This window comes from Crotalus tigris, unplaced genomic scaffold (genome assembly GCF_016545835.1).
Source record: "Crotalus tigris isolate CLP2741 ecotype Arizona unplaced genomic scaffold, ASM1654583v1 scf7180000019832.409341, whole genome shotgun sequence".
NCBI lineage: Eukaryota > Metazoa > Chordata > Lepidosauria > Squamata > Viperidae > Crotalus > Crotalus tigris.
The window spans coordinates 165928-178951 of record NW_024097731.1 but is presented as its reverse complement, the minus strand read 5'-3'; the positions used below and the strand labels follow the sequence as shown (position 1 = coordinate 178951).

General features: G+C 38.7%; 1 protein-coding gene across 1 annotated transcript in view; it reads left to right on the top strand.

The window, feature by feature from the left end:
* The first annotated feature begins 253 nt into the window (after positions 1-253).
* Positions 254-13024, top strand: part of LOC120317804 (partitioning defective 3 homolog B-like) — a 146402-nt gene continuing 133631 nt past the window's right edge. The window contains exon 1 of the mRNA XM_039364686.1: positions 254-1814. Coding sequence (XP_039220620.1) covers positions 1695-1814 — 120 coding nt within the window. The 5' untranslated portion in view covers positions 254-1694. The remainder of the gene's footprint in view (positions 1815-13024) is intronic.

The window sequence follows — 13024 nt, the reverse complement described above, 5'->3', positions numbered from 1 at the left end:
AATAAAAAAAAGCTCAATCAGTCAATTTCAACTTCTGGAAAAAAAAGATCTTACAAAGTTGGAATTGATTGATTGAACTTTTTAGTCTTACCCAATCTGCTGTTACCATCACAGCCACGCCCATCCAATGGGCCACACCCACCCAAATGGCCATACCCACCCAATGGGCCACTCCCACCCAGCACCCTACGATGCATAAGTGAGTTTTGGGTTGCAGTTTGGGCGCTTGATCTCTAAAAGGTCCGGCATCACTACACTAAGAGTCCTGCTTTTTTTTTTTTTTTTAAACTAGTTGATAGGACATTTTAAGAATCTTCCCGCCTGTTTTTCCAGCTGCTTTGCATAAAGGAGAGGAAGTAGGCAGCATTCTTTCCCAAAGAAGTAATCCGAAGCAACCAATCCAAACGTTGGAGCGAGAGAATTTGACTGGCCCAAAAGCTTTTTTCGGGCCTGTTTACTATAAAGCAAAAACTTCTGCGCGTAGACCTGGAGTGGTTACAAAAGGTTCCCTTAAGTGTCGTGAAAAGAAACAAGCCCAGGACTTCATTGTTCTTCCGGATCTGCTTTCTCAAAGGCCAGGCTCCGAATCAGTTCCAAAGGCATCCTCCTCCCGTGGCTCTCCCTCCTTCTCTTGCGAGGCCCAGTTGGACTTATTAAGTTGGGTTTTGCGGGTGCGCCTCTCTTTCGGAATTCAGCGTAGGGCGAGCGAGGCACCGCGGCGGACCCTTTAAGAGCCAGGCCAGGGCTCGCTCGCTGGGTGGGAGCAGACAGGAAGCAACACCCACCGACCCACCCACACCCCACGCACCGACCATAGGAGGGATGCTGCAGCGCTGAGCCGCGGGCGGGAGGCGGGAGGAACTAGAGAGCGAGACAGCCGGGGACGCGGGCGCGCGAGAAGGGGCGGGAGTTGAAGTTGCTGTGTTGAAGGGGCGGCGGAGAGGCCCGGAAGAGAGAGAGAGAGAGAGAGAGCGGGGTGGGAAGAAGAAAGAGTCGCCAGGCCGGGCATGGGGCGCGGCGGGTGCTGCGGTTTGCTGTAGCCCTAGGCTCGGTCTGCGAGAGTTTCCTTCTTCCTCCCGCCCCCGAGGAGAGCAGTCGGAGGAGGGGGGGGGGGTGTCAATTCAGCGACCTGCTTTTCTATGTTTCCTTGCCGGGGTCGCGTGGGGCTACAGCTTCCCAACCTCTCGCATCTCTGGGTTCCCGTTTAAGGGGTGCGCGGGCAAAAGCGGGAGTCAGAGTAGTTACTCAATTCCCCCCCCCCGCTCAGTTACAGAATTGGCTTCGGGCGGCACTTTCTGCAGATTAAACCCTTACCTTCCTCTCTCCTCCTTGAGAAACTTGTTTGTGACCTTTGTTGCCGTTTCGCTTCCCTCCAAGACGAGGGCTGAGTGGTTTCAAGCTTGTCTTTGCCTGCCAGGCCTCTGTCCTGCCCTTTCTGAGGAATTCTGGCTCCTTGTCCCCCCTTTCTCTTCCTGCCTTCCTTCCTTCCTTCTTTCCTCCCGCAGTGTCAAACATAAACACCTGCTGCTGCCGAGAGTAGTTTCCCTTTTTCTTCTGGAGTTTACAGTTTGCTGAGTTTTACATTTCAAAACAAGGTCCCAATTACTGCGAGACTGTTTGGTACTCCCCCCCCCTTTCTGAATGTGCCATTTTTAAAAAAAATCTTCACTTGCCTTTCTTTTTATTTGGATGAGATGAAAGTGACAGTTTGTTTTGGCAAGACGGGGATTGTAGTTCCCTGTAAAGATGGACAAATCCGGGTTAGAGATTTAACCCACCAGGCTCTACAGAGGTACCTAAGAACCAAAGAAAAGGTAAGCACTGACTTCTGCTGTAACACACTGTAGGCAAAGTCACCTATTACTATTCCTTATGCACGGTGATTGGCATTGTATGCATAGGTAGTTTGAACGGGAAAATCTGCTTTTGAGTTTTTTATGCAAAAGTTGCTAATATCAGAAATGGCACTACATAGGTTGAGAGTGTGAAACTTCATCTTTTCTCTCTGTTGTGGGTGTACAGAGAGAGAGCTTTCATATGTGATAGTTGATTCATCTTTAAATCTTAGCATGTGATACAAATACGTGCGGGATCAGACTTAGATATCCAGATCGCATTAGTTCTGTGTGGTGCTGCCCAATCATTAGTGGCTACTGAAACTCAAAAGCAAGAGACTAGAGAAGTATTTTGAAGTACTCTGGCAAATAACCTTTTTTCTGAGTAACTAAAATTGGGAGATTGGATGTAGAGCATTATTATATGACCCTTATTTAACGATACTGATTACCAATTACCAGAAATGGATTAAACTGGAGAATGATGTTTTCTATGAAAGACCTAAACATCTACATTAATGTAGTCATACCATTTACCAGAATCCCAAGAGTGTTCTTCAAAAGCATCCCCTGCTGAGTGATGACTGCTCCACCTACAACATTCAGGTCCTCTTTTCCTGATCTCATGTCCTCTTAAATAATGGATTAAAGTTCCTTGTTTATCTCAGTGATTGGAGAAAGCCCAAACAGAAACATTCTGAAGTTTCCATACTAATATGTCTGGCAATCTCTAAAACAGCATGAAGATGGGGCTAAAATTTTATGATGTTTTTATACTATAAGCTGAGTGTATCAATTTTCCTCCTGTCACTCCCTTAAAGTGCACAAATGGCACAAACCATAATTTTTATTGACATCTGGATCCTGTTTCTTCCATATTATTGATAGTACTTTTTAACATCTGCCCACCTGATGAGTTGAATTTGCAATAAGGCTTTACAGCAGTGGTTCTCAACCTTTCTAATGCCGCGACCCCATAATACAGTTCCCCATGTTGTGGTGACCCCCAACCACTTATACATCACCGGGTGCCAGGGGCGTGGCCAAAGAAAAGGGGAAAAAAATGGCGGACAGCCTTGTTTGGCGACCCCTGTGAAATGATCGTTCGACCCCAAATGGGGTCCCGACCCACAGGTTGAGAACCACTGCTGTACAGTGCTTCAGTACTGGGTTGCCTACATAGCACCTTCCTCTAACCAATTAAATCATCTGTGTCTTTTCCTGAACTCATGAGGTCCTCTGCAGCCATTTTTAGTACCTAAAAATGATTTAAAGTACTACAGCTAGGTAGTAGGTACTATGCTGTTGGTATGCCCCTGCTTGTTCCAAGCATCTTTTTGCCTTTAAATTTGAAGTTCTGGGTAACCCTTGCCTACAAGTCCCAAAATTTCCAGATAGTATGGATTACTACTTTTGATAAATGAAGAATGATAGTACAGTGACTTACTTTTTTAATGCAGAAAATTCTGTTCATTTTCTCAGGGGTCTGTGTGAGCTATTTTAAGTAAGAGTGAACAAAAAGTGAAAAAGTGTGGTCAGTGGTCTGGAATTAGTGGTTGTAACCCATAAATTGAATCTGCCTCGTGGTTCCTTGTAGAGCATACTCAGGTATTGTTGTTAATATGTTACCAGTATGAGCAAATCCTCTTCAAAGACTTGATATTGAAGTGAATGCATTTGTGGTAATTTGTCTTTACCAGACTGTCGCCAGTGTATAACTTCAGTATGTAAATTCTGTCTAAATAAAATGTAAATCAGACACACTCAGAATGTTTATTTTTACTGCTCTGTAAACATCATGCAACTTAGGCACCTGAGTATGTGGCATACCATCAATTTAGAATTGAGCTGATTGCAGGAACATTTTCTTCTTGATGATGATGCATATTCTAGATAATCTTTTATCAAAAAGACCCCTATACACGGAAAGCATTGAGAAAGAATCTAGGGAAAACTCCTAAGCTAGCATTTCTTGGCACTTTAACCTTATTTTGCAAAAAAATATATGAAATGTTTTTATACAGAACAACACATTGAATTTGTTCTAATATAACAGTAAGCCACAAGGATTTTGTGTTCTGATCAATGCTACTTTATTGCTCCTCCATGAGTGACTTTCCAGAGTGACACTCTAAATCCAGAATGTCTTCATAATTTAGTTCAGTATTAGATCTGAACTGGAATTCATGGCTTGTTGCTTTCTTCTTGGGTCTGAGTTTCTTCTTAGCTTTTTAGGAGAGAATCAAGAAGAGGTATGATTGGAATATAACTTGTAAATCAGACGTGCACAATCTGAAGTTCTAGAGTTACATGCAGTCCCCAAATGTCTTGAGCACAGGCTTGTGCAAACCTCCAAAAGTGATTGTCAAATTATAATTTTTAATGGTGAAAGGGAAGTTAGTAAATATTTTATTGAGGAGTGATCATATTAACTGCATTTAGTTAGTATTAAGGACAGATGCTCATGAAATTCAGTTAAATTCAGTTTTTGTTGTTACCCTACTTTTTTGCTCAAAGATCAGGTATGTTCTCAGCAGAGAGAGAAAACGATTCACTGCCTCTACTGTAAACCTACTGTTGATAATGCTACCTGAATTTTTAACTCTTCCACTGACAAAGCTAGTGAAACTTCTCAAAGATGTATCTTGCCACTATCCATTGGAAGATGGCTTTTGACATAGCATGCAAGGTCTGATGTGATCCATCTGTATTCTACTTGTGTAAACTTTAAATACTTGTCTTATAATTCTAATATTAATAAAGAGTTGAATGAACAAGTGTTGAAACAATAAGAAGCTGGAAAGTCTTGTACAATCTTACATTTCTCTGAAACGTATAGCTCTCTTAGAAACTTGTTCATTGCTCAGTTACATCAAGTATTATCAAGTTCAGTAATCTTTTTTTCCTGCAAATTATCTCTAAAAATAAAAATATTGGTGTGAAATCAGAGTTATGGATGGGGATGGTTTTGGCTAGATAATTAAATTTTACTCTTGAGTAGTATTTTCAGAGAGGAAAAATGAAGACTTAGTTTCTTCTGCCTTTGATAAATGTTTTGAGTTATTAGTACATAGTATGTGAAGTGCCTAATTATTTATCTCAAGTCTGAATTGACACTAGTAATTACTTCATGGTAAAGTGAATATTCAGATTCTTCAGTTTATTTCAACAGGCAGTTACAGAATTTAAAAGAAACATTCCTCAGATTGTTAGGTCATATTTATAATGTATGAGGTTTTCCAGTTTAGCTAGTACTCTCAGGTCAATCTTTTTCCTGTATCCTCTGTGAGCAGAAATTTTAAAACAGACATTTTATACTTATAAAAGACTCTACAACATTTAAAAGAGGGAATAAGATGGAATTTGTAATGTAACAGAATACTTATACAATATTGGTGTGATAGATCCACTTCTAAAAACAATGTCACTTGTTACATCTGATGTATTTGAACAAGGTGTGCCTTACGTTAAGACATTATTATAGATCTATAGATAAACTTGGGGAAAATCTAGTGTACTTTGCTACCTATTACACAACATAATTGACCAAATCAGCTGTTTGGGAAAGTTTGTTATACAGTATCATTAATGCTGATACTTTTAAAGGTTTTGCACAAAGATAGTGATGTTAACAATTCTCTTCATATGTAGCTGTAGCTTTGTTTCTGTTTCAGAGAGAGTGTCTAAAGTTGAAAGGATACTTAACTTCTCTTTCTAATGAATACTTTTCAGGTAGTTGGAGATAAATGTATGAATTAAGGTGCAAGGTTGCATAGAAAAGAGCTTGATGAAGAATCATAGGATTATTTCTATTTGTATCCTGCCTTTTAAGAATAAGAATCATAAGGAGCCTGTCCCCCTCCATCTTATTTTAAAATAAGGTTAGCATCCAGTTCAGAACAGTTATAGTGACACTATGGTTAGAACACAGTATTGCAGTGTAACTCTGCCCACAGCCTAGAGTTCGATCCTGATGGGTCTCAAGGTTGAGTCAGCCTTCCATTCTTCTGAGGTGTGGACGCAGATTGTTGGAGGCCATATGCTGACATTGTAAGCCACTCAGAGAGTGCTGTAAAGCACTATGGGGAGGTATATAACTCTGTTATTGCTATGCTAGTGCTAAGAAGAGCTCAAAGTATTGTACTTTAGGAGATAATCTTGTTATTTGTAGAGAGTTGGTTTATTGAAATCAGTGAGTCATTTTTAAGTTTTATTTGGCAATCCATTACTGCTGATTGGCTGGAAGTTTTTGTCCAGTGTTCAGATAGAAATTAGTAAGAGCCAATTAATATATTTCCAAGAAAGAGAAAAAAAAAACATTTTGGGCATAACAAAAAGACTGTACACTAGAGATTAAGCTGCCTTAAAGAAAAAAAATGCTTCAAATTAATCTCCTCTTGATGAATGTAACAATCACTGATATTTTATAAGTGAGTTTAATAACAAGGCTTGGATTAAAACAAATGGTATATTTATGAAAGAATGTGATTCCTTTGCTGTGGCAGACTTTTTTTAAAAAAGACCTTGTCTCTGATTCTAATCTAACACAACCAGAGATCTGTATTTATGATTTAGGGGTTTTGTGTTCCTTTATTTAGAGGAACGAGGATTTTGCTATAACCTGTAATCCAATTAGAAACACTTCATGCTTGCAACCAACTTAATACTTCATGACTATAATTTATAACTGATTTTGCAAGCAGTTAAAGAAAACTAAGATGATTACCAGTACGTAACATGGATTTTTATAAATCAGTGCCAAATTAGCCAACAGGTTAATAGGAAACTAGTTTTTCATTGCAAATGCAAACTACTATAGTTATTTCAAATAATTGAATTTTAGGATTGAATTGCAGGCTACTTTTAGCCCAGCAACCCCCAACCTTTTGGGCACCAGGGACTGGTTCTACGGAGAGAGATTTTTCTGTGGAGCGGAGGGGGCATGGTTTTGCATGCTACCTGCATTCCGTGGATAGGGCTTCGCTTGTGTGCATGGTTTCTGACATGCTGCGGCCCGTTGCTGGTCCATGGACCGGGGGTTGAGGACCCCTGTTTTAGGCAGCTGGCTGTCTATGTCCATTTTACAAAGTGAAGCTTTGATATATTACATTACATTATATTACATTACATTACATCATATCATATCATATATCATATATCATCTCATCTCATATTTCATCTCATACCTCATGCTTCATGCCTCATATGTCATACCATACATACCATACCATACCATACCATACCAGTTATTTATCATATATTACCTATAAGAGACAAAATTTGCAGAAATGTGTTTCAGTCCTATAAGTTTACCGCAGAATTATACTCTTCCCCCTGCTCAAATAGAGGAAGAAATAGACTCTATTGAGTTCTTGATTAGCATTCTGGTACATTTCTAAATCAATATCATGTGTTTGTGCAAATGTGTAGAAAAAAATTAATGGTTGTAATAACTAATTTTTTAATAATTTCTTTCAGTTTAACATGGATGGAAGTTTGCTTGTTCTGCAAGAGTGATGCTTAATTTTCCTGATGGACAGGATTATTATATGTCGTGGCAGTAGTAACTATAGGGTGAATTTTTAGATGTGCTTATTCAAACATATGCAGAACTATGTACTCTCCTATCTATCTAAATACAAATTTATCCTTTTCTAAATCAGAGTTCATTAACAATTCTCTAATTTGCCTCTGGTACATCAATATATTTTCTTGAATAGAAAATCTTAATTAAGCTGTACAACACTCAAATTTGCTCATCATGACAAGCATATTAATAAGCTCAAGTATCACTTTTGTATATCAGTGCCTCATGGTACAGTGAGAATTAGGGATGATTGCTTGTCAAGTTTAGGAGAGAACTCTGAGTATAAATCATAGTCAGGGTCCTATATAATTGAAAGGCGATTTTGTAGCATAGCATTAAAAAGAACTAAAACTTTAATGTACTATGTATATAAATTTCTTCTATAAGGACTATAATACTAGGGGAACTTGGTGTTTCCTATAGTTATCACCGCTAAACCACAACTACTTCCTTTTTTCATCTTTCTGTGGCATTTTTTTTTCTTCCACTTCTGTGGTTTTCTTTTCTGATTTCTGACAGTTTTATGTCTGCTAATAAAGTTACCTTTTTATTAATAGCCTAAAATATATTTTAAAAGTGAGGTAGAGTTTGTAATAATGAAAAATAGCTGACAGTTATTGTCAGAATGAAAAACTGCAATATATGCACTGAATTCAGAATTTAAAAGTTGGATTTTCCAATGCAGGATTCTTAGTGTCTTCTGTTAGCCCCGTAAAAACATTTTGTGAAAGCCCTAGATACAATAGGTACAGTTTTCTCTTGTTTCCCTACAACATCAGTCCTGTGGGTTGGCTGAGCTGAGAGTAAGTGGCCTAAAGTTCCTAGTGAGTTGCCATGTCTATGGGTGAACTTGAAAGCAGGGTATCCATCTGGCTGCAAAAATATTATTAATACTTCACTTCCTCTTCTCTCTCTCTTTTTTGAATGCTACAGGCTTCTTAAGTACCTCCTTCCCATTACATTCAACTTTTGTGTTTCTTGAGTGATACTTGAAATGATAAAATGGGCAGAAGCATGTTCTACAGTCATTTTATTTCAATAAACATTACTTTCTAAAAACTGATTTCCTAGTGCTTTGTACTGATATTAGTCCATTTTAAAATTTCTCCAACCATTTTCCTGTCTTTAATAAACATCAAAACAGGAAAAACATGTAGTACTATTTCTATTATATTCACATATGTATATGTATTTTATAGCACTATTTATTTGCATGGAAAAATACATAGATGCACATTATAGCTTAGAAATCCCAGAGGGAAAACAATTTTTGAATTGGCTTCATAATCTTTATTCTCTGTGTACATGTGTTTTGTGTGTGTGTAAAACAGCTGTACTCATAGAATGAAAAAGCATTAAATAGCCTGGATTCAACCTCTGACCTATTTTTTTTAAAAAAGGCTAAAGAATAGATAATATGAGAAAGCATATAATCTGCAGATGGTTAAATGCTTGATGTGCTTTTATGTTTCACTGTCATTCAGCAATGAATGCAATGATTGTGTTCTTCTTTTTTGTGGGTTGTGACACAATCTCTTACATTCAGTTTTTTGATTGAATGATACTTGGCTGATTAAAGAAGGTATTTAACAATACCAATACCTTGGTAATGTATATATGTTGAAGGTCATGAACAAATAAAAGAGGGAATTCTTGTTGCCTTGAATATAATAATGATAGGTTTAGATTACTTTTCTAAGAAAATAAGAGAACAGTTCTGGGTAAAATTGAAGACTACTAAGAATTATAGTGATTTTTAGTTTATCTTAATGTTAGTAATATTTTATTTCCACAGTCTGAAATAAAATAATTAAAACAATTAAATGCTGAAATAATGTATAAGGTCACATTTAAAATATGTATTTTGACATCTTTATGTAAACTAAGAGTAGCAGTCAGTTGTAACTTTCTAAGAATTAACATTTTCTTTGTGCTAAATCATCTGCTTAAATAATATCCATTTTAATTGTTTTAAGAAAGTTTAAGCAGTATTCGTTACTCTTTGTGGCTTTCAGGTGGTTTGTTGTTCAATGCTTGGCTTATTTCTATAGCTTTATGCCAACAGGAATTCAGTATTTCTTGTTTCATTGCTTAACAGAGGATTAAAATTTATTATAATGTGAAATTATTTTAGGAAAATTTAAAATGTAATATTGCTTGCTGATGCAACTATCACGTACTTGCACATACAGAGGAACTCGACAGGAAATTAAAAACAACATCGAAGAGAAATATAAGGCATTTATGTATAATTTACAGAGTTTGATGAAAGATGGGGGCTTTATTTATCCCATCTTTAGTATTTTACAAATAACTCAGCAGCGAACGTGTCCAACACCCCTTCTTCCTTCTCTTTTCACCACAATAACAACACTACGACTTGGGTTGGGCTAAGAGAGAGTGACTGGCTCAAAGTTACTTAGCAGGTTTTCATGGCAAAGGCGGGACTTGAACTCGTGGTCTCCCACTTTTTAGTCTGGTGCCTTAATCACTAGACCAAACTGGCTCTCTATATAAATATTCTAAATAACCGGCTCTCATGTATATATTTATATCATATTTATATGTCATATTCATATATTTATATGTATATGTAAATATAAATCATATAAATGTTCTAAATAAATAATAATTTTTGCTTATTAAAAATGAAACACTGAATCATAAACATTAGAATAACGCTGTTTGTCATACTGTTAAATTTCCTACATTTAAGGAAAATAAGGACCAGTTATAACACTTAATGTGGTTTATCCAATTATTGAGTGTGACACTGAGAAAAGTATTTTTCTCAGTACATGATGTAACTACCAAGATGGATTATTTATTTATGTGGCCCCCCCAATTCAAAATGGCATTTAATAAGATGACCAACTTTTTTACAACGAAAAGGAGGACACAAATAAATTGAAGAAAAAAATATCGTAAATAAAAGAAACATTGTATTTATTGCAACAATAATACAGAATACACTATAATATGATAAATACATAATAAAAAACATTTGTAACAATAACATTTTATATTGTAATTATGCTTACATGCCTATTAATTATTTAAATGAGTACTTTTCCATTGAATGAATATTTTTTGTCAATGTATCATCTTCTAACAATATATTGGAAATATCTGAACAAGAAATATCCATATTGAATTTTACGGTAAGTGCTGCAGCTAGAGTATCAACATTCAATCTTGATTTCTCACTTGTCCAAAAATCTACATGGCTGGATTGCGCGGGGGTGGGCGGTGGAGGCAGGTGTTGTGAGCCAGGCACTCCAGGACGGCCACGTAGGTGCGCAGGGCAAGGTAGTGGCAGCGCAGGTCAGCACTGCATAGACCACCAGCTGGCGCAGCCCATGGAAGTCAAATGCCCGCCGCGCCCCCGCCCACAGCCACCCCGCCAGCACCCTGCCCTGCCGTGGAGAGCTGGCCCCGCTGCTCGCAAAGCACCAGCCGAGCCGGCTCTGGCCCTGCAGCTGCCCCCCCAGCCGCCCCCCAGCACCACCGCCCACCCTGCACATCCCCTTAGAGCTGGCCCTGCAGCTCGCAAAGGCAAAGCACCAGCAGCACTGGCTCCGGCCCTGCAGTCACCCCCCCCAGCTGCCCCCCAGCACCACCGCCTACCCTGTGCATCCCTGTGTAGAACCGAACAGGGAAGATCAAGAGAAACTTAGCGCTCCAGTCTCCTCCAGCTATCTTCGGAACTAAGTAGGAGATGGTGTAGTTGGGTAGCAGTGAGGGTGCAAAGTTCCTGCAACTTGCACATGCAAAGTTTGCTGCCCGGGTGTTTTGGCGTGCTCAGCAGCAATTCCTATTGGCTTTCAAAAGCCAATAGGGGGAGTAGCACAGCTCATGCAAAAGCTGAAAAAAACCATCAAAAAAAGGTCCCGGAACGCCTTCTGAGCGTTCTATGAGGGAAAAAAAGCCCTGCAGATTAGTCTTCAAATATAGAAAAAGAGGACATTTAGGAGGACACTTTTCGAGGGAGGACAGAAGTCCCAAAAGGAGGACTGTCCTCCCAAAAGGAGGATGGTATATGGAAAAGGAGGACATTTAGGAGGACACTTTTTGAGGGAGGACAGAACTCACAAAAGAGGACTGTCCTCCCAAAAGGAGGATGGTTGGTCACCTTACATTTAACAAAGATGAAACAAATATATACATGTGTTAATAATCAGGCAAGTTCATAACTGTTATTAACCCTGCCAAAATCTAACCTGTTTAAATGTTACAACTGGCATCCAGAATTGTTGACTACAATACATTACTGAGTTGTACTTAAAAAAAAAAATCAAATGGTCTTTCTATAACATGATAAATTAACCAGATTTTTTAAAATTTTGTTTTAATAACTACAATTTCTATTATTTTTGCCCCATGGCTGATTTGATGGAAATAATTTTAAAAAACCCTAGGAACTCCACCTAAGGTTCGGATAAGCCTTATACAGTAGTGGCCAAAATTGTGGAAACCTTTTGGGAAAAGTGTGCAGTAGAAATGCCACCTTTGGTTAAATTTCCACCAATTTTTCTTCTAATTTCTTTATAACAAGTAGCCTTGTTTACTTAATAATACTATTTTACATCGCTTTCTGGGCAACCAGTCAACTCTTTGAACCATTACTTTAATTTTATTACGTTTTACAAGCTCACTAAAAGAGAAAAGAACACAAAAAAACCCAATCAACTTGATAGCTATCACATAACACACTGACAAATGTCCTCCTCTCAGCTTCAATACATGACATCAATAACTGAATCCTCCTGTGATCTGATTGGCTCATTGCCAAAACAGGGTGACATCTGATTGGCTCTCTAAACACTCATGCTCATTGGCTACAATCAGATGAAGGAAAGCTACCTGATATCAACCTAAGCAACTTGTGCTTCCTTTTTTGGTTATTCGGCTATAACTTTTCATAGAACACAGTACAGATAATTGAACAAACTTTGTTGCATTACATTCTTGATTAAATTATCTTTCCCTTGATACATAATTTTATGGTACTACTCTCCCAAAAAAGTGGTGCTATTAGCCATCAAACCTCAAAAATACACTTTTCCCAAAAGGTTTCCACATTTTTGGCCACTACTGTATAACCCTGCAAACTGGCATCTCAGCCTTGTTCCTTTGCTATACAATTACAGGCAGTCCTCAAGTTATGAGTGTAATGGAGCCTGCCCATTCCACTCGTAACTCGAAAACTTGTGAGTGAATCTCGGATCTCGAACGAAATCACTCCCTTGCTCGTTAAGATGCACGCAGCTTGTTAAGTGAACATGAGGTATCTCATGGTGGGGAAGGCCATGGAGGAAGGCCATGAGGACCCCCAAGGCCTCCCTGACCCACTAAGAAACCTCATGCTTCCTCCTCCCTGCCGCACTGGACTCACCTGGAAAAGATCTGTCTCCTCTCTGCTGCGGTTCCTGCTGCAGTTCCTGGAAAAGGCCTCTGACGTCCAGATCCAGCCTCCGGAGGCATGCAAAAGCGTCCCCCAGCTTCGGTTCTGTTCTCTGTTGCAGAGAACAGAGGCCTAAAGTACCATGAGATTCCGCAAGATCAGTATCGTGAGATCTTGCCCCACTGAGCTTGTGTGATC